This window comes from Mus musculus, chromosome 6 (genome assembly GCF_000001635.26).
Source record: "Mus musculus strain C57BL/6J chromosome 6, GRCm38.p6 C57BL/6J".
Classification (NCBI taxonomy): Eukaryota; Metazoa; Chordata; class Mammalia; order Rodentia; family Muridae; genus Mus; species Mus musculus.
The window spans coordinates 42,349,511-42,370,264 of NC_000072.6; the positions used below are offsets into that span (position 1 = coordinate 42,349,511).

Genomic DNA, 20,754 nt, shown 5'->3' on the forward strand with positions numbered 1-20,754 from the left:
TCCCCCGCCCACCCAGGAGTACAGTTCCATCCCAGTCCTGCGTTCCGGGACTGACCACAGGACACGTGGGACGCGGAGCTGAAGCTGCAGGGAGGGGCGGGGTCGGTCAATGGCAGGCAGGCCCGGGGTGCGCGACTGAGCTGCTTCAGGACCGCTGGGATTACTAGCCAGCCTGCTCAGCCTGGAGTGCGGACAGTGAGTCAGTTCTCCAGCACTCGCGGGTCGGGAGGAGGGAGGTGGGGTAGGTGGCAGGTCAGGAAATGACATCAGAGGCCTGTGCTGGGGAAGGGTGGTCTGTGCCCGGCGGGGGCGGTGGTGAGTAGGGAGGCCGCAGGCGGACCTTTGCAGAGCCTGGAGCCCGGGGCAGGACCTGGGCCCCTTCCTGGGGGAGTTTCCTGTCGGGTCCTCCCTCCCCGGTCTCTCCCCGCCCCCTCTCCGGGCCGCTCCTTGTATGGTCTGGGCGCCGCTCTCTCCCCGCCCCCTCCCTCCCTTCCCGTGCACGACGTCCCTCCCCGCTTGGCTAGAAGCGGCTCCGGACCGGGACGCAGAGTCCGCGGACTCGGCGCCGAGGCGGTCATCCGAGACGCGCCTCTCACGCTCCTGCGCGCGGTGAGGAGCGGGGAGAAGCTCCGCCGCCCCGGGAAGGGGACGCGGGGAGGCGCGGGTGGGGTCACCGAGGGGCGCTTAGACCGAGGAGTGTCAGTCCGACACCGCTCTGCGTAACCTGACGACCCCACCCCCTGCAGCCCGGCCTGGCCATGGCGGCCCCCCGCCCGCCTCCCGCGATCTCCGTCTCCGTCTCGGCCCCCGCGTTTTACGCCCCGCAGAAGAAGTTCGCCCCGGTTGTGGCCCCAAAGCCCAAAGTGAATCCTTTCCGGCCTGGGGACAGCGAGCCTCCTGTAGCAGCCGGGGCCCAAAGAGCGCAGATGGGTCGGGTGGGCGAGATCCCACCACCACCCCCGGAAGGTATGCGGCTGGGATTGGGGGCCCTGATCTTTCTCGGGCGCCAGGGGTGGGGGTCGGTGGTTTGGGGAATTTGGGGTTGTCTGAAAAGGCTGTTGCGGAGGGGGCTGGGCGCTGGGTGGCTACCCTGTCCTGAGCAGATGTTCTTACCTCATCTTGGAGCTCCTGGCTGGGAGCCAGGACCCTTGGGACTGTTCCAAGTCTCCCGCCTGGGGGTAGGAGGCGGGAATGTGGGCCAGGAATCTTCCCCTCTGGATCCGTTCTCTGAAGTGTAACGGGAGCTGCACGGTTCTTCAACCTGGCTCGTTCTCACTCGACCTGCTTCGCCCAGGGCATCCTGAGCCCCTCGTTATGGTCTGCACACACTCTTGGGATGCAGGAAAGAGTTCTTGGATTAGGGGTTAAAGCAGTCGTCTGAGGAGAGGAGGAAAGAGGGTCGGTACTGATAGCCTTTTCTCTCCTTCCTACCCAGACTTTCCTTTGCCCCCTCCTCCCCTTATTGGGGAGGGCGACGACTCAGAGGGTGCCCTGGGAGGTGCCTTCCCACCTCCACCTCCCCCGATGATCGAGGAACCATTCCCCCCTGCTCCTCTGGAGGAGGACATCTTCCCCTCCCCTCCACCTCCACTGGAGGAGGAGGGAGGGCCTGAGGCCCCTACCCAGCTCCCACCGCAGGTAGGGAGGGCTTGGAAGGGCAGCTTTGCTGGAGATGGGGTGGGGGACACCTCCATGGGCTGGAGAGGAGTGGGGTGACAAGGGAAGACTGGGATGGGTGCTCTGACCCTTGACCCTCCAGCCCAGGGAGAAAGTGTGCAGTATTGACCTGGAGATTGACTCTCTGTCCTCACTGCTGGACGACATGACCAAGAACGATCCCTTCAAAGCCCGGGTAAGGGGCAGGACAGTAGGAAAGTCTGGGCCTAGAAGGAGAGGAGGGAATGCAAGGAAGAGATGACAACCTCGTCTAAGTGCATTTCTCTCCCCTCTGCTTCTCCTTGCAGGTATCATCCGGATATGTACCCCCACCAGTTGCCACTCCATTTGTTCCCAAGCCTAGTACCAAACCTGCCCCTGGGGGCACAGCACCCTTGCCTCCTTGGAAGACCCCTTCTAGCTCCCAGCCACCACCTCAGCCGCAGGCCAAGCCTCAGGTCCAGCTCCATGTCCAGCCTCAGGCCAAGCCCCATGTCCAACCCCAGCCTGTGTCTTCTGCTAATACACAGCCCCGGGGTCCCCTTTCTCAGGCACCAACTCCAGCACCTAAGTTTGCTCCAGTGGCTCCTAAATTTACTCCCGTGGTTTCCAAGTTCAGCCCTGGTGCTCCAAGTGGACCTGGGCCACAGCCCAATCAAAAAATGGTGCCTCCGGATGCTCCTTCTTCTGTGAGCACAGGCTCCCCTCAGCCCCCTAGCTTCACCTATGCTCAGCAGAAGGAGAAGCCCCTAGTTCAAGAGAAGCAGCACCCACAGCCTCCACCAGCTCAAAACCAAAACCAGGTGAGGAGGCCACAGGCTGAGGCCAATGGACTGCAGAGTAAAAGGGCAAGAGGGTGGGGTAGAGAACCGGAGGAGCCAGAGTGGGTGTGGCGGTGGGGGAAGTGTAGGGTTATCTGGCAGGCCATAGAGAAAGTTCTGGAGGAAGTCTGGGGCTACCTGGGGCCTGGGTCAATCGGTAGAGCAGCTAGGGCTTAGCAGTAAGAGGATACAACTTTCCCTTCTGCCTCTGCCTTGGAGTGTTGAAGGGGAGAATGAGGTCACTAGCCCAACCTTAGTTTTTCCCATTCCTGGGCCTTGACTTAATCCCTAGGCTCCTGGGTTTTCTGAGCACTTTCATCGCCTGAGGGCCCATCTAGAGATTAAAGTATTGTCAGCACCAGTAAACATTTACTGGGCCAGCCTCAGCTGACTGCCAGGCACTGCTCTGTGCTATGGAGGCTGGGCCCGTGGGCACGAGAGACCTCTCCAACAGGTTCAGTCTTCTGAAGTCACAGGTCTAGGGTAGAATGTCTAGCCTGTTTCTCACAAGTCTTTAGACCCTAGTAACATTGGGTGAACTTTGAGCCTTCCCCCCCTCCCCACCTGACTTTGAAATAGCTACCCATCCCAAACAATGGTGAAGAGCAAGTCAGCTTATCTTCTTAGTCTAGCACATAAAAGCTCAAAATAGAAACAGACAGTACAGTTGTTGCCAGTTGTTAGTTCAGGGAAAGAGATCTTCTGAGTTGAAGGGACCTTCTGGTAATCTTACTGGTAACTGTAAATGTCTGTGTTCCGATACACTGGAGGAATAAGGAAGGAATAAGTATAGCTCAGAATCAATGAGTTACAGGGGTTTGAAACTATGACCCAACATGGGGACTGGCAACTTAGGAACAGCTTCTTGAGGTTAGTCTGCCTTCAATGACTTGAGGACTTGAGAATCCACAAAGGATTGAGAATAGCATTAGGTGGGAAGAGCTTGTGTGAAATTTTAGGGTATGAACACTTGAGGGCTATTAGGAGAACAGAAAGCACAGGAAACAGACTTTGTGCTGTACTTGAGATTGGTGGAGATTGGTAGGCATACTAGGGAGCCAAATCTCCAATAAGGTATGTATGCATATTGGAGAATCACTGATGGTTTCTCAGTTGTGTGTGGTTTGGCCAGGAGGACTGGTGAAAGTCATACTTCAAAGCTTTTCCAGCTGAGATGCACATTAGAGGCAGAGAGATCTGTGATGCAGATGAGTTCTCTCCTGGGCCACAGCAGTATTAGTTGCAGTGAGAAATGCGATCTGTGGATGATAGCTGTTCCAAAGGAAGAGCCTAAAGGAAGCAGCGACTGATAAGCAGCTGGGGAGGACACAAATGCTGGGGAGGCTCAGCGTCTGCTGAGGAGTAACAGTATTGCAGACAGAATAGAGAAGTGCAGAAGGGGAACTGGTTTGAACGGGAAGAGGAGGGGTCCCGATGTCAGCGTGTTGAGCAACAGGCTTTACAAGCACTTGCTTTCAGCTGGAACTGTCATTCAGCTAACGTAGGACCGTAATACAAGGGCAGGCCTCAAGCTAGAGGTGTGTGCACAGCCATCCATACCATGAGGCAGCTGACAAGTGTTCCAAGAATTCCATAGCAGGAAGTGAAGAGCCTCGGGGACCTTGGGCCATCTTGTGCCTTGCAAAGAGGATGGAGGAAGATCCCAGGCTGGGATTCTTAGAAGTGGATGACGTGACCTTGGAGATCTTCATTGTAGGTTTAGGGAACAGGACTCAGATAAGCAGAATTTGACTCTTAGGACTTTGTAGATGGCCTTGGGACTATTTGTGCCATATGGCGGTGACAGAGTTGAGTGAATAGTCAGTGGAAACATGAAAGTTGGTAGTGTAGCCTGTTCTCAACATTTGGCAGTGAAGTTGAGTATGTTGACCTATAAGATACAAAACATGGAAAGTTGAGACAGGAGGATTGCTATGAGTTCAAGTCAGACTATAGTGTGAGTCTCTGTGTGTGTGTGTGTGTGTGTGTGTGTGTGTGTGTGTGTGTGTGTATGTGTGTGTGTGTGTATGTATGTTACAAGCTTCAGCTTAGGGGAAGAGAATCCAAGTATACATTTCAATCAGGAGGCAGAAGCCAGTGGGGAAGAGGGCAGAGATCTCTGAGAGCAGCAATTGATCCCGGAGGCACTGGAGGGAGGAAGCACCGGGTGACACACGGTGTTTGATTGGAGAGAAAGAAGGATGAGGGAAGTTAAACTGGCTAGCTGCCAGGAATTTAGGCGGTGAGGTCATTGGTGAGTGTGAGGGAGGGGGCGAGAAGCTGTTGGGGGCTCAGGGAGATGGAAAAGGTTTGGAACAGCTGCTGTGGGGAAGGCAACTGGGAATCTGGCAGATTCAAATACCAGAGAAGCTGGGGCTAGAGGGTGGGAGGGTGTGGCAGGTGCTGCAGTGTTTTGGGAGCTCTGCAGTGTTCAGCGGTCTCCCTACCCACTTTGTGCAATGTGGAGGCAAAACAGGAAACAGGCAGTGCTGTGGCCCAGGGTTAGAGATTGGGCCAGATAGCCTAGGGTGGTAGAAGAGGCCTTTGTTGAAAAAGCTAGTGACTAAGCCAGTCTAGGGACTTGGTTGACAAGGCACAAGGGCAGGCCCTGGGACACTCAAGACTCAAGTGTGGGTGGTGAAAGGAGAGGTGGGGATAGTTGGGGAAGATCTTGGGGCCAAACTGCTGATAAGCAGAGGTCCAAGATGTCCTGAGGTGGAAGATATGGAAGAAGAGCATTTTGAAGCCAAGGGAGTTGAACAGTGACATTGCTGCTGACTGGCAGAGAAGGCAGCAGCTGATAGTGTCCTGCAGGAAGGACGCGGGTACCCACAGGGAGACATGCGGTTGAGTAGTTTATCCTTCCAAAGATGGGAACGGCCATTTATAGTAGCATTTACTAGAGAGCAAGGATGAGCTGAGCCTGCATTCAAGGACGCCTGTTAGTGAGGAATAGGAGACTGCAGGAGTCAGGCTTAGGGAAGGTGACCAAGGTCTGGGGCAATGTGACTTTTGTGTTTTCCTTGGGAAGTAGAGCTCTGAGTACAGTTCTGGGGATAGAGGGGAGGAGGAGATTGGTGGAGAAGAGATAGTGAAGGGCTCCAGGAGGAGGAGGGGTGAAGACATCAGAAGATGATTCAGGCCACAGTGTCTAGAGTGCATGTAATCCTGCAGTAGTTTAGACTCACCCAGACACGCTGGTGCAGGTCATATAATCCCTCAAGTACTTGCCCTTAATGGATGGATATTGTCTCCTCTCTACAGTCTTCAGCCCTCAAGGTCTTCTACATAGGAGGAGTGGGCTGGCTTAGGAACTGGCCTTCTGCCCTCCCCTGGAGACTTACTAGGGAAGGACTGGGATCTGGTAGACTAGAAACTCCTCACTTAGATCAAGGTGTCTGTTTGAAAAGCTGAGGTCTGGGCTCCTACACACAGCTTTTGAGGGGTCAATCTATGCTTCCCGTCTGTGTTACATCCTCACGCTGATAGATTACTCAGTCAGGACAGGTGTGTGTGTGTGTGTGTGTGTGTGTGTGTGTGTGTGTGTGTGTGCGCGTGTGCGTGCCATCACATGCTCTGTGAAGTTGGTGTTGTGACCTGGTATCTTGGGTGCTTTTCTGATCTGAGCTGCTGTATGTGTGTTTTCCATTGCTTAGTTGTTTAGTTGTTCTGGCCTGACTGAATGTTTGGGGTGCAAGGGTTTGTACTATATGAACGAAGATGCTCTACTGTGGGGAGAGGTAGGCTAAGGGTAGTCCTGCCCCTCTGTGTGGTGCTAGGGGTCAGGAAAGGGAGTCGGGGAGAGAGGAATTTAAGACCAGGCATCAAGGGAAGGAGGTAGAAGCTGAGTTTCAAGTGTAAGAAGGGGTCAGTAGGTCCGTCTAGAAGGATTTAGAGAACGTGAAAAGTGCATTGGTGGTTTTCTTTAGGTACGCTCTCCTGGAGGCCCAGGCCCCTTGACCCTGAAGGAGGTAGAGGAGTTGGAGCAGCTGACCCAGCAGCTGATGCAGGACATGGAACACCCTCAGAGGCAGAGCGTGGCAGTGAATGGTAAGTCCAGCACCCACCCTTTGGGGACACCTCACCTGTTGGTGTCTTAGCTGGCCATGAGCTTACAGAAGCTCTTGTGAGCTTCTGGCCTTCTGGTTGAGTTGCAATTTTTTGGTCTTCCCAGAGTCCTGTGGCAAATGCAATCAGCCACTGGCCCGTGCACAGCCTGCGGTTCGTGCACTGGGACAACTGTTCCACATCACCTGCTTCACTTGCCATCAGTGTCAGCAGCAGCTGCAGGGACAGCAGTTCTATAGCCTGGAGGGAGCACCATATTGTGAGGGCTGCTACACCGTAAGTCTGTTTTGGGGCTTCCGGTTGGGGTGGGGCCGGATGAATCTTGGAAGATACTTGGATACTCTGATGCCCTCTCAACCCGCTGATTGTCTCCCAGGACACTTTGGAGAAGTGCAACACCTGTGGGCAGCCCATCACTGACCGCATGCTGAGGGCCACTGGCAAAGCCTACCACCCACAGTGCTTCACCTGTGTGGTCTGCGCCTGTCCCCTGGAGGGCACCTCCTTCATTGTGGACCAGGCCAATCAGCCCCACTGTGTCCCTGACTATCACAAGTGAGGACCTGTCGTGTCTGTTTTCTGTTCCATCCATGTTTGGTCTTGTAAACAGGCTCCCACCTGGCTGTAGGTCAGCCACAGACCTTAGATCTTGGTTGCTGGCCACAGTTGTGGTCTTAGACTGCTTCCACATTACCCTTGGGTCCCTTGGGCTTCTTAGGATGTGCCTTGTGTTCAGCAGTTGGTCCTGGAGTGGCTAGGTTCACATGTAGGCTGAGTCCTCAAAGTACCTTTGGAGCGCAGCTACTTGGAGTGCTAGCTTTTTCCTAGAACGAAATAGTCTGTTGCCATGGTGGACTGTGTGTCTGGGGGGTTTTGTGGCGGTGGCGAGGATTCCTCTTCATTCTCCGGGGTTAGGCTGGAGATATGCACATGCAGGTATCTTGTGTCCCACTTGAGGGTTACTGGTAAACTGTAGATGGGTGGGGTAAGGGTGTGGGAGCGAACACCTGTGACAGAGGTGTGGAGTATTGTGTGAGTAGAAAGGCAGGAAATTCCCCTTGATAAGGGCCTGCTTTGTGTGTGTGTGTATGCCACTTGCTCCTTTGGCCTTTCTCATGAACTTGCTCCACCCATATATGTAGAATAAGCAGGTGTTCCCTGTGGCCACACAACCTGTGCCTCCTTATCCTGCGCCCTCCTAAGGGCTAAAAGCCTGAGGTACCCAAGCCTTCTGGATCTGCTTTCTGATCCTTTTAGGCAATACGCTCCAAGGTGCTCCGTCTGCTCGGAGCCAATCATGCCTGAGCCTGGCCGAGACGAGACTGTGCGAGTAGTGGCGCTGGATAAGAACTTTCATATGAAGTGTTACAAGTGTGAGGTCAGTGGTTCCCTTCTGTCTAGCAGAGGTCTCTCTGAACCTTGGATAAGCTAAGGGATTTGCCAGCGGGTAGGAAGAGCTGTGGGCTTGCCTGGGTTTTTGAGTGTATGTATATATTATGTGCGCACATGCACTGGAATGGGGGTGTTGTAGCAGTGAGGAGTCAGAATGGAGTTGGGATAGGACGGAATAGGCTTCAAGCCTCTAGTGGGATGGCAGCGGGAGGTTCCCTGCAGACTCCTGCAGACGAGGTCTGGAAAGGAGCAGGGAAGGTAGTATGATCGGGAAGGACATCAGCCTTTCAGCTCTAAGCCTATGACACACTTGGTCTTCCTGCCTTAGGTACAGCTGCAGCACAGTAGCGGGTGAAGCAGGAACTTTCCTGGCCAGTGTTCCTTACGCCTTTCCTCCTTTCCAGGACTGTGGGAAACCTCTGTCCATTGAGGCAGATGACAACGGCTGTTTCCCTCTGGATGGCCACGTCCTTTGTCGGAAGTGCCACTCCGCTAGAGCCCAGACCTGAGTTGAGATGGACCTCCTTCCAGACCACAGGTCCGTCCCCCACCGTGGACCACCCACACTGAGGCCAGTCCTTGCCTCTACCCTCCCTGCATTCCAATCCCCTCCCGAGTCTCAAGTGCCCTGACCCAGGGCCTCAGCATGGCCTACAAGTATTGAGGCTCCCTCCTGGTGCTGAGGCCCAGCCCTGGGCTCCAACCCTTGCCTCTTCTGCAGGGATCACCCATCATTCTGAGGTCCCCAACCCAAGGGTCACATATAGTGCTGCTGCTTTCACTGCTGCACCAATGCCCTTGGCTGGCCTGAGCAGCCTATGCAATGTGCTTGCTGAGGGTAGAAGCCCTAACCCTCCAGGAGCGTGGCTTCAGCAGCCTGGACACCCACCTTGCTCTGTGCTGCTAGGTTGTGGCCACAGCTAAGATTATAAAACCTCATTTTCCAGAGTTGCTAGTACTTGATTTTTTTGATAATAAATGAACGATTGGAGTTGAAATAGAGGGAATCAACGGGGAAAAACATCAAGGGAAGAGATGAAAACTCAACTCTTGTTTATTTACAAAAATAGATAATGCATATGTAAGTGTATATATTAAACCCTCCCCCAGAACCCACCCACAGTCCCCTTCACTTGTACCCATCCACCCCCTTTATAAACAAAGGCTCCTTGGTTCAAAGGCAGAGTTCTGATTGACTGGGCAGGAGCAGCACCAATAGCCTACATTTCGTAGGCTGAGGAAAGGCCCAGGGAGTTGACTGTAGCCCCGTCCTTGCTAATGGAGGCAGGCAGAGGGCTGGAGCATCTTTTCAGTGGATGCTCAGTCCTTAAATCCTTGAATACTGCAGAGAATTCGTTTCTGGTGCCCTGGCAACGTTATTCCCATCTGCGTCAGGTCCCTGTGGAAAAGGAAAGGAAGCCGTGAGTCTAGAGGCTCAGACCTCAGCCACCCTCCCGTGCCCGTGCTGCCTGGCCCCGGAGTTCTCACTCAGCCGTCAGCTCCAGCACACACTCCATGGTGTCCAGCCCAGCCGAACGGAAGTGCAGGATGTAGCGCTTCATGCGTATGGATTCAAGCCACTCAGAGACACTTCGATAAGGGATCCCATCAGAGCCACTCAGGCTGGGCAGGCGTAAGGTCACCCTGTGGGAAACAGGGTACCCTGTTTGTACCCCTTAAGTAGAGGAGCTGGTTGGCCCGGGCCACCACATTGCAGCCAGCACGGAGTCAGATGCTTACATACAGCTCATCTAGGCTGCACATAAACTGGCTGTTACCTGAGCTGACTTCCTGGCCTGTTTTCCTGGTATGCTCAAAGTGGCAGGCAGGCAGCAGACTGACCTGTTCCATGGGTAGATCTAGAGAGTGTGGTTGCCCTGGCCATCCCTAGTGAAGCAAACCCTTTAGTCATGAATGCTTCTTGACTGAGATAAATCAGAAGGGGCCAACAGCAAGGTGCTCCCTTCTCCTAAGATGGCCACCTAGGAGCAGCCCTCACTTGCCATATTCGACCCTGACTGTTATTCTTACACTCTGATAACCACAATACAATGAGTGTTCCTGTAGGAAAGCCAGCCAGAGCCAAAAACCATTAGCAAAGTAAATCTGCTGGGGGAAAAAATATCCAGCATTCCAGAAAGATTAGCACACACAGTCTCCAGCGTCCGAGGGAGTTGTGCTCCAAAAGATAGTCTCAAAAGTTGGAACATGGAAAACAGTTTCTTCCAGAAACAAGGTTATATATGGTGGGTTTGATAAACGGGCCAGTACACTGTGCTGCCTTACCCGATAAAGCACCTCAAGTCCAGCCTCGCCTGGCTCCCAGGCTTGACTCCCTCCTTCCACTTCATTCTCTAAATTCTGGCCATGGTTTTGAACAAATAACAGTTTTGGGAAACTGGTCACCATCTCTTGTTCTCACAAAGTGCTCCCTTCTCAGCAGGGCTGGTCCTTTGTCTTGACCTTGGCTGCCTCCCTCCCGTTCTCAGGAGTGCAGCCTCTGACCTGGATGCTGCCATTGTTCTGTACTGTCTGATCTGTCGTCTCTCAGCCCTGGCCGACTGGCCATGTAGTCAGAGGCCTCCTCAGACTCCTTCCTGTTCCTACCCTAATCTAGCTGCCTATGCTCTCAGGAGTAGGTTCCAGGCTGTAGCCAAAAGCTTGTACTAGTAGGTCCTCCAAGATATGTGACATCTGTGAATCTTTCCTTCATGTTTGAAAATATATATGTGGGGGAAGGAAAATATACCAAATTCTAGATGGTCAGAGGAACACCAGAGGTGGTGTCCCAGTCATTAATTAACATAGTGGGGGTGACAAGAAGAATGACTCTGAAGGTTCCAGGAGGAACACAGTGAGAGGTGGTTAATCTAGGTCTGACTCCTTGAATCATGTGCTCTCTGCTTCTTACCTTTCATCAGGTTCCCACCTCCATTAGCCTGAGCTTCCCCACAAGGCATGGACTGGGTGCTGTCTCATGCTGGATTCGGTCCAGAGCTCCCTGGGGCCCAACACTCACTCAGTGGATAGGATGGAATGTCCATCTTATTTTTCCAGATTTGACCTCCAAACTCCCTTCCTTCTTGAACATATTTACCTAGGGTCAAAGTTGGCAATTGTCCTTAGGGAATGGGGGTCAGTAAGCAACTGTTCCAGATGTGCCTGCAGCTGGAGGAAGTGGGGTCGACGGGCACGATCGTAAGCCCAGCAGTTCTTCATGAGTTCATAGAGAGGGGCAGGACAGTCCACAGGAGGGGGCAACCGGTACCCATCTTCAATGCTTTTCATTACCTGTAGCAAGAGACAGAGAGATGTCCAGGTAGGAAGTTAGATGGATCTACTAGAAAGCCACTTACACAGGATGATTGAGATGTCACCTGTAAGCAGCCCTGACCAGGAGAGCAAAGAAGTAGCAGAGAAGGGAGCACAGGAAATAGTGCCAAAGGTTGGAGTTGAAATACTCATAGGAAAAGACTGTGGGTGTGAGGGGGTGGGGGTGGGGTTAGAAGAGACAGGAGTTGTATTGGGGATGGCATAGGGAAATAGTCCAGGTTTACCTCTTGGTTGCTCATCTCCCCATAGGGTTTGTCGCCAAAACTCAACACCTCCCACATTACAATCCCAAAGCTCCACACATCACTGGCTGTGGTGAAGATCCGATGGGCAATAGCTTCTGGGGCTGTCCATCGGATGGGGATCTTTCCTCCCTAAGAAGGCATTGCACAGGAGAGTGGTGTTTCAGGGCGTGGACTAGTACAAAACTGGAAAGGAAATCTCATGCTTGTGCGCGGGTCAGCAAATGATGAAGCGTTCATATGAGTGTGGATGGGGCTCTAACCTGGGTTTCATAGGTGCCGTCAAAGTCATCCAGGAGGCGGGTCAAGCCAAAGTCAGACACCTTGCAGCACAGGTTCTGATTCACCAAGATGTTCCTGGCAGCCAGGTCTCTATGGACATAATTGTGGCCACTGAGGCAGTTCATGCCTGATGCTATGCCCAGTAGCATAGCCACTAGCTGACCAGGAGCTAGTTGGTCCTCCCGTTCCTGTAAGTAGGGGGAATGCATACATCAGAAGATGAAGTCTCCTGCAAGACATGAGGCTCCATCATGTGACCCCTCTAGAACTGATCCTCTGCCGGTCTCACCTTCAGAAAGGCATCCAGGGCTCCATTTTCCATAAATTCTGTGATGATCATGATGGGCTTTCCTGGGACACAGCACATGCATCACACTCAGACCCAGGTTTCCTCGGCAGCCTACTCCCCTCCCCCACTGCTCCTACCCCTCCCCCACATTTCACTCCAGTTCTTGGGGACCAATGCACATACTTTTTGTGATGACACCTTCTAGGCGTAGAATGTGTGGGTGGTTGAACTGGCCCATGATAGTTGCCTCTCGAAGGAAATTCCACCAGTAGCCATCTGGGGATGTATCTTTCAAGGTCTTAATGGCCACAGTCTTGCAATCTTGGCTGGGGAGTCTCAGGGCTCCCCGATACACTTCACCAAACTCCCCTAGATGAGAGGAAAATAAGGTTGGAAATCTGAGGAAGGACAGAGCTCAGGTTGCCCTTCTAGAGAAGGGACATTATGGAATCAGCATGAAGCTCTGCAATCTAACCAGTACTGTCTTCCATGGCTAGCATGCTCCTTGGCTTATGTTAAGTATTTAGTAACTACATACTGTGTTTATGAAGGATAAGTTGGTCCAAGGCTAGTGCCCAAGGAACAGGAGGCCTGCCTGTTCCCTGTGAGTGAGCTCCCTGGTCACAGCTCTTGCTGGCTCAGTCGCACCACTGACAAGACACTGCCAAGCTTTGTTCTCTGTTGAGATCTATTTTCCTTGGTGACCCAGGGGATTGAGGCAGCCCAAGGACACTGGGCCCCTGATGGGGTAGAATGCTCTAAACTTAGGGAGGCTCTGAGTCTCTCCTGCTTTGGGAATCCTCTGAGAACAACCTGCACCTTGGCATGGTGACACTTCTATGGGTAGGGATGGTGTGTTTAACATTCTTTATCAGAAACCCCATAACCACAGAGCAAAGTGTGTAGGAGGCAGAGGCTGCTCCAGGGCATAGAAATTCAAGAATACAGGATAGAGCAGGCATTAGCCCATGTGGGAACTCAAGGCTCCAAGAAAGGAACCTAGTAGCAGCCATGTGCTACCTACCACACAGAGAGGACTAGTTGGGGTCACAGCAGGGCTCACCTTCTCCTATGACAGTGTCCACAATCAGCCAGGCTGGGTCCAGTTCCTGGGCAAAGTCTAAGGCTCCCTGTGCAGGGTCCTCATAGGCCTGGAGGTCCACATAGGGTTTTAGCCACAGCTTGTCCTCTGGGGGGGACAAGGGGGCTCAGCCACTGTAGCACAAGGATCAGAGCATGGGGGGCTAGGAAGAAGGGCAGACAGCTGATCCCGTTCCCTGTACTTCTTTGCTCTCTGAGGTGAGCCTGGCTTTAGCTCAAGCAGAGAAAATCTCTATTCTTAGCAATAAAGCCTCCACGTGGACCCCAGCCTTTTTCTTGTCTATTTTCTATGTCTTTCTGTCCTACTGTTCAGGGTCCAGCAGTGGCCAGAATTCAGATCCTGCAGTAAATTCCCCGCTCTGAGTTATCCTATCTTCCTATGACTTGTGACCCAGCTTCTGGCCCCATGCTGTCCAAGTCACTTACAGCTCATTCACTCCCAGATGAAACCTCCCTTCAGTGCCAGCTATTCAGATAGACAGCAAATGCTCCCTCTGGCAAAGACAACTAATGAGGTGACAAGCAGGAAGCCTGCACGTCTTAGAGGACTTCAACCTCTTCCTGCCTGGTCTTAGCCCGTAGACCTGGCCACCAGGATGGAGAACATGGTCCAGAGCCCAGGGTAACTGCACTGGTACCAAGAGCTAGTAGATAATTGCATCAGAGCTGCTGACAGCTATCAGGGCAGAGTTAATTAACCAAAATTAATTAGGTGGCAAAACACAAGATCCTTAGGGACAGTATACTGCACCCACATTCCTAGAGCTGATCTGGGTGTCACACACACACACACACACACACACACACACACACACACACACACACACACAAAATCTCCCCCCCCCCCCCTTCACACTCCTGGCTCACCTCGATCGACATTGGTGGTGCGTTCACGCTGCCTCTGCTGTCTCTGTCTCTGGCCTCTCCTGTGGAAGTAGGGCAACTTTTTCAGGGACTCAGGGAAACTCCAATGAGCTCTGGCTGAATTTGCCACAGACACGAGAGCTGGGTGTGGGGCATGTCTAAACTTTAGGGTACAGGAGAATCATTAGGGGGTACAGCCTAACAAGGCAAAGGAATCCCAGATGAATGGATGGGGAAGACAGAGCCAGCACCTTGAACGGAAGACATAAATCCCGATCAGCAGAGCTATTCCAAGCAGCAATCCAAAGATGACGGCCACAATCTCTCCTCCGGTCAGGCTTCTGGAAACTGGGTGTCAGAGTTCAGAAGGCTGAGGGCTCACAGCCGTTAGAGGTTATAATGGCTAAAAGGTAGGGTCCCAAGTATACCCACGGCCAGTTTTTAAGTGGACATTGGGTCCATGTTTCCCTTAACAGAGATTACTGAATGGGCCCATTACGTGCATGAGAGAAGAGCAAGGGTCACTTAAAAATAGGACCTGAACTATCTCCAGGAGATAACAATTGTGTATGTTCGGGTGGGACAAGAGATTGGTAACCTACCTGGTGGGCTTGTCCGAAACTCATGGTCAGGGGAGAAAGGGCCAGGCCCCAGTGGGGTCAGTGTTCGCACTCTGACAATGTATGTGGTATCTGGCTGAAGTTTTGTCAGCAAGACCCTGGGTTCCAACACCATCTGGTGCCATTCTTCGTCCTGTGGGTAGGACTTGCATTAATGAGGCTGTGCTGAGGCTTGGTAGAGAAGATAGACATGGAAGGGCCTGGACAGGGTGGGCTGTCAGTCAGGTCAGAATCCTTTGCAGGGTTATGTTTAGCCTCAGAAAGTTTGTTTTGGATATTTCCCTCCATCCTATACCCCAAGTTAGGGAAGCTAGGCTATACCCCAAACACTGAATGGTATCTGCAAGTGTTTTCTGACCTGATTCAGCACGTGCAGCTCATAGCTCAGATTCCCTCCAGGATTTCGGGGTCGGGACCCTGCCCAAGTCAGCTCCAGCTGCCTCGGTTCTTTCTTCACCAGCTTCAGTGACAGGCCAGAGAGTGACTCTGGACACCCGGAACGACAAGGTTGAGTTCGGAAGGTAAGAAGGAATAACGTCAGCTGTAGCTCCGCTGCTTCCTGCCCATCACTCAGCCCTATGGTCTTAGGTGCCTCACCTGCGTGCCCCATGTTGATACTGAGGGAGGCGCTGCTAGGGCTGGAACTGTCCAGTCCTGACACTCTGTTTTGGGATTTGACGGTAAATGTGTAGTTGGCGTAAGGCTCGAGGCCTTGCACTTGCACGGTAGATGTGGTGAGCCCGGAAGCAGCCGGGGAAAAGTGCACACCTTTTCCACAGGGTTGGCAGGGACCCCCATCCTGTGCAATGCCCCGACACTGCAAGCACTCCACGCTGTATCTGATATCATGGCGTCCCCCTGTATCTCTGGGGGGCTCCCAGCGCAGGGAGAGTTGAGTCCCTGATGTGGAGAAGCTCAGATTTTGGGGAGCCGATGGGGGACCTGTGGGAGAAGAGGAGTTATCAAATAGGTGTCCATTTCCTCTCACCCAAGCCACTGACCGCTGCTTCTATCATCCCAATTATGTCTCCCAAAGCCCTCATGAGAGATTAAACTTCCACCAAAGAGGAAGTAGAATGTAACATGCCTCTGCATTCTAGAGAGGACAGAGGGCAGGGAGTGGCTATAATCAGTGTCTGACTACCTGGGTCTCCATTACTTGGTAAGCTCTGGAAATTCTGGTCCCAAGGAGGGTCTAGCACCTGTTACCAGATCGCCAGGCCCCGACTGCAAGACTTACGTGTGCATGCTACCTGGGGACCCTCCCCAGGGGCTCGATAATGTCCATTCTCACAGGTACAGATGGTAGACCCCTCAGACTCTGCTATGCTATGTTGGGGGCACTTGAGACAACGGAGTGTATTCATGTCCACTCGATAGAAACCAGTAGGACAGGCTGGAGAGAGAAGGCAGCCCATGTTTTTGGTTGTTTTGTTTTTACATGATGAACAAAACCCTTAGCCCCCCCCCCCCCCGTACCCCTGCCCCCCACTCCCACAGACATCCCACTCAGGTTAAAAATCCTGGAAGCCTTGTTTGGGGACCTGGAAGAGCCAGTCAGGTGGTCCCTGGGGTTTCCCGCTTCCCCGTTTCTTACCAGTGCATCCCACATTTCCACTGCTTTCTTCATAGCCAGGCTCGCACTGGCACTGACCCACAGGCACCAGCCACTCGCCATCAGGGCTGCAGTGCATTCGTGGTGTACCTGAGGACCCCAAGCTGATCTGTGCATGGGAGAGGCACGTTCCAGCTACTTCAACCAACCCTCCAGGTCCAGGGAGAGTGTCAGGGAAGTGGGCCAAGCCATGCACGGTCTCGGCACAGCGCTGGTAGAACACCCTTACAGACACTAGCGCCACACAGGAACCCGGGTTGTGGAAAGCTAAGTAGAGGCCACGGCGGGTGAGGTGGCCCAACGAGCAGCGTTCTACATTCAGCTTTACAGAGCCAGATGCCAGGTCTCTGATGGTGAAGCTCTGGTCTGCTGCCACAGTTGTTACCTAGGGGAGAAGAAGGGATGATGTTAAGCCATGCTTCGTCCTGTATAATAAATAACTCTTGATTTAATATAGGATGGCTACCTCTAATCCAAAAATCTAAAACATAAAGAGTTTCCAAACCTGACAATTCCTATAGCCTGCCACACTGGGAACCTCTATATATGATCTCATGAGATTAATCACAGTAAAAAAAAAAAAAAAAAAAATGGAATCAAACTAAAAAAATTGTATAAAATTCCTTCAAGCTACATATATAAAACATAAATGAATTTCATAATTAGAACTAGGTCCAGGGGCTGGAAAGATGGCTCAGTGGTTAAAAGCACTGGCTGCTCTTCCAGAGGTCCTGAGTTCAATTCACAGCAACCACTTGGTGGCTCACAACCATCTGTAATGGGATCTGATGCCCTTTCCTGGTGTGTCTCAAGATAACGACAATGTACTCATATATATAAAATAATAAATCTTTTTAAAAATGGAATTAGGTCCCATTCCTAAGATATGTCTATATAAATATTCCAAGTCCTGAAATCTGAAACACATTGTGGGTAAGGAACACCCAATTCTATAGCCATGATGGGAAAGCTCATGATGTGCAGGGTCCCCAGGTGAGCATTTTATAGACATGTTTTTCAGCTCATGCAATAACCCTATGAGACAGGATGTCTTACCATTTTACCTTACAGAAAAGGAAACTAAGGCTACAGCATACCAGCTCTTCTAACAGATAGTATAGCTATGACATGATGGAGCTAGGAGTGAAACTCAGACAGCGGAATGAGTTCAGCTACGGGCCATAAAATTTCCATCACTGGGAGGTGTTTCCAAGCCTGGTGCCAATGAGGTGATCAGTTACAGAGTATGTCATAACTAATTTATTACCAATAACAAACTTTACAACCCTCGCTCTTTGGAAAGAAATTAGAGCGCATCCTATAATAATAAGCTCCAGACTGGTTTGTGTTCTAGTATGTTTCCACGCTAGGAAAGAACGGACTGGTGATTGGCAGCCAGGAACTGTCCTGTGTAGTTCTGGCAATACTCTTGGGGGCATGTCACATATGAAAATCATGAGCACTGAAGTGAAATGTCCGAAAATCTCCACACTATCCTTCCCCTTTCAAAAACAGCATCGAGCAATTTCAATAGATGCAAGTAATAAGGTTATTATATGACGAGGTAACTAATGTTCAGAGAGGTTAGGTTAAATGATGCCCTTAGAGCCAGGGCCCAGCCAGTGGTACTCAGTACAGCCTTTCCGGACTGGTGTCTGGTCCTGCCTTCTTATTCTACATTCGCACTTGCTTCCAGCTTCTTCTCTGTTTCTCCTTGGCTGAGCTGGATCATAGCGAGGACCAAAGTAAGGATCTATATCAGAGAAGGGATGGCATGGAGGGAAGGCAGCACCTTTTGGAACAAAGGTCGTCGGAGCTGAATGCCCACATCCTGGTCACTCTCCATGTAGAAAAGGTTGAAGGTCTCTTTGCATCCCAGAGGCCCAGCTCCCCCTGGGAAACTCTTACAGTCCCGCACGGTGAACTGCAGCTCCACGTAGATGCGTGAAGCTTCCTCTCCGCGGTAGATCCAATTGGAGCGAAGCCAGTGGTCAGTGTCCCCACCTTCCTGTATTGGGCAGTCTTGGTACATGTACAGGGGTGTCCCGTTTAGCATTTGTTGCACCTCACTCCACTGCAAGAAGAGAATCAGGCTCAGTGACCAGAGCTGATGAAGATGGAGCTGGAGTCAAAGCTCCCAGGTTAATGGACCACACTGGACCTTCCAGCCCCAGGGCTGGGGCATTATTTGGACTTGGGGCAGATAAGATAGCAACCCCTTAAGATCCTAGGCAGCCCTGGTTGGTCCCTTAATTTCATCTGTTCAAATACAAGAGTATGGGTAGGAATTTTGACCTATGTAGTCAGCAGAACTGTCAGGTACCCACTAAGGCAAAGCTCACTCAAAAGCCATCTCCTGGTTTGTTTAGAGCCTTATTTTTTCAAATAGTAACCAGAAAAGAACTGTATACAGGAGGTCTTACCCTCTCCAATATTCCTTCTACATATAGCCACCACCAAAGTCCCAACAGTTAGTGGGGCTCCCAGGTACCATCTTGACTTTTTTTCCACATTGAAAGAATTTTTAAATGTAGTAATCATAATGGCTGGCATTACCATAACTTGCCACAGACCACTGATATAGAGCCAGTGTGGACTGGCTTGCCCAACATCTGAGACAGAGTTGGAGTACAAAGCCAGGAACTCCATGTACAGAATTTATGCTCTTAAACTTCACATCTAGCAGGTTTAGGAATCGACTGACAAAGGGTAGGTCTCCCCATCCTTCCACCTTTATTCTGAGAGGTAGCCATTCTTAATGGTTTGAAATAAGCTGTCTAGACCACTTTCAAAGCCTTCTGAGAAATATTCTAATATTTTATTTTAATGTCCTGCCTTGTTAGAATAAATATCATACAAGGCTTATTCTGTAACCTCCTTTGTTTTAACAATTAATGTTCTGGAACTAGGCCTATAGAATACATTCAGGGGGCTGGAGAGATGGCTCAGCGGTTAAGAGCACTGACTGTTCTTCCAAAGGTCCTGAGTTCAATTCCCAGCCACCACATGGTGGCTCACAACCATCTGTAATAGGATCTGATACCTTCTTCTGGTGTGTCTGAAGACAGCAACAATGTACTCATATAAATAAAACTAAATAAATCTTAAAAAAAAAAAAAAAAACAAACAAACCAAAAACAAAAAAAGAACACATTCAGACCTGTCTCTTGTTGCAGTGTATCAACAGCATCTAAGCATATGGATGCACCATAATCATTAACCATTCACCTGTTGTTGGCTAATTAGTTTCTAGCCCTTTTTCCTTTCATTTTATTTTAGGAAAGCACACTGATAAATGTAAGATTTCCATAGAATTGCTGAATCAATAGACAGATCTCCAAAGGTTTTATCAGCTTACACTTCTGAAACAAGTACAAGAGAGTTCATTTTCTAAAAAGCTCATTAGGAGAGATATTAATGTTCATTTTGCATTTTGCCAGTTCCATGGCCAAGGCAGCCTCGTTGCCCTCCCAAGTCACAGTTCTTTGAAGGGGGATGTTGTATGTTTCTTTTTTCTTCATCAGCTATATGCTTATTGACTAACATTATTCACTTGGGTGAGTTTTTAAAATATATAAATACTAATTATTTGCCTGATAAGTATGCTTCAAATGTTTTCAGCCATGCCACATTTTTGCTAGTGGCATCTTTTATGTGAAAACACATTTTTTATTTTGTGCATAATAACACCATGAGTTTTGGGCTGTGTGTTTTGGTTGAGATCATAAAATTTTTTTTATCTTTTGGCTTGAAATTTTTGTAGGATTTTTTTTTATTTTGGTTGAAACTTTATTCTTACTAGAATTAATTTTTTGTATGTGCTCATAGAATAAGAAGAGGAGTTCTCCCTTTCATTCTGTCACAAAACTTACAAACATCCAGTTGGCAGTATGGTTCTTTTGGGGGGGGGTGCCAGTGAACACCCCCAATATATTTATGTGGCATTGTTTGAGATGATCACTAGGAAAAAACTATAGATTAGCTCATACAAGCTGCCCTTTGGTAAAAGAAACTTAAATCTTTGGAAGGGATTTAAATTAGTGAGCTAACACTGCCAGGAAGAAGGCTGCTCACTGAAAACTTCTTTAACCCCAGAGACTTTTAAACTGGGCACAGCAGGACAGCCTTTGTTCATTTCACACTTGGGCCTGTCACCACCTCCCCACCCCCACTCCTTTCTAAAGCTCAGGGTAATACACAAGCTTCAACCCTCTGAACTTCCCTGGACTTCATCCTGTGTGAATGAAGGTAATTAAAATAGTGTTTCTCCTGTTCAGTCATCATCTGTTGTCACTTTCACAGCCTTGCTTAGGGGGAGGGTAGGAAGTACTGCTGTCCCCAGCAATACTTCTCACATTGACTAGAAATTCCGTGGCCATCCACGTGACAGTATCGGACATGTGGATTCTGTGTTTGGACTTTCTACTCTGTTCCCTTGGCCTGGGTTTCTTGTCATCATTCCAGGTTTTAA

General features: G+C 50.8%; 2 protein-coding genes across 11 annotated transcripts in view; one reads left to right on the forward strand and one right to left on the reverse strand.

Annotated features, from left to right (window-relative positions):
- On the forward strand, positions 1–10,703 carry Zyx (zyxin). 9 transcript variants are annotated; one of them, NM_001289617.1, is made up of 11 exons: positions 318–609; positions 747–966; positions 1,436–1,638; positions 1,760–1,852; positions 1,965–2,459; positions 6,407–6,527; positions 6,652–6,821; positions 6,922–7,100; positions 7,803–7,923; positions 8,342–8,475; positions 9,333–10,703. In NM_001289617.1, the coding sequence occupies exons 2-10, from the start codon at positions 759–761 to the stop codon at positions 8,444–8,446; spliced, it is 1,695 nt and encodes a 564-aa protein (NP_001276546.1). In that variant the 5' UTR covers positions 318–609; positions 747–758; the 3' UTR covers positions 8,447–8,475; positions 9,333–10,703. The 9 variants fall into 9 exon arrangements, with proteins under 9 accessions (XP_030111189.1, XP_006505999.1, XP_030111187.1 ...); XM_006505936.4 differs by lacking the exons at positions 318–609; positions 9,333–10,703 and adding an exon at positions 52–195 and having other exon boundaries at positions 8,342–8,935; NM_011777.3 differs by lacking the exon at positions 9,333–10,703 and having other exon boundaries at positions 8,342–9,052.
- The window catches only part of Epha1 (Eph receptor A1), a 14,828-nt gene continuing 3,050 nt past the window's right edge, over positions 8,977–20,754 (reverse strand). Inside the window, exons 3-18 of one of the 2 annotated variants that reach the window (NM_023580.4) lie at positions 18,076–18,357; positions 16,266–16,668; positions 15,909–16,064; positions 15,266–15,610; positions 15,027–15,154; positions 14,651–14,801; positions 14,300–14,396; positions 14,052–14,110; positions 13,147–13,272; positions 12,267–12,452; positions 12,084–12,145; positions 11,776–11,982; positions 11,495–11,644; positions 11,035–11,228; positions 9,426–9,581; positions 8,977–9,336 (exon numbers count right to left, since the gene is read on the reverse strand). In NM_023580.4, coding sequence (NP_076069.2) covers positions 9,258–9,336; positions 9,426–9,581; positions 11,035–11,228; positions 11,495–11,644; positions 11,776–11,982; positions 12,084–12,145; positions 12,267–12,452; positions 13,147–13,272; positions 14,052–14,110; positions 14,300–14,396; positions 14,651–14,801; positions 15,027–15,154; positions 15,266–15,610; positions 15,909–16,064; positions 16,266–16,668; positions 18,076–18,357 — 2,781 coding nt within the window. In that variant the 3' untranslated portion in view covers positions 8,977–9,257. Of the gene's footprint in view, positions 9,337–9,425; positions 9,582–11,034; positions 11,229–11,494; positions 11,645–11,775; positions 11,983–12,083; positions 12,146–12,266; positions 12,453–13,146; positions 13,299–14,051; positions 14,111–14,299; positions 14,397–14,650; positions 14,802–15,026; positions 15,155–15,265; positions 15,611–15,908; positions 16,065–16,265; positions 16,669–18,075; positions 18,358–20,754 lie in introns of those variants that run through there. The other variant, XM_011241203.3, reaches the window with a different exon arrangement.

Coding starts and splice junctions, on each gene's coding strand:
- Zyx (XM_006505936.4), top strand. CDS start 759: ATGGCGGCCCCCCGCCCGCCTCCCGCGATCTCCGTCTCCGTCTCGGCC. Junction 2,460..6,406: donor CAGCTCAAAACCAAAACCAG/GTGAGGAGGCCA, acceptor GGTTTTCTTTAG/GTACGCTCTCCTGGAGGCCC. Junction 6,528..6,651: donor GCAGAGCGTGGCAGTGAATG/GTAAGTCCAGCA, acceptor TGGTCTTCCCAG/AGTCCTGTGGCAAATGCAAT.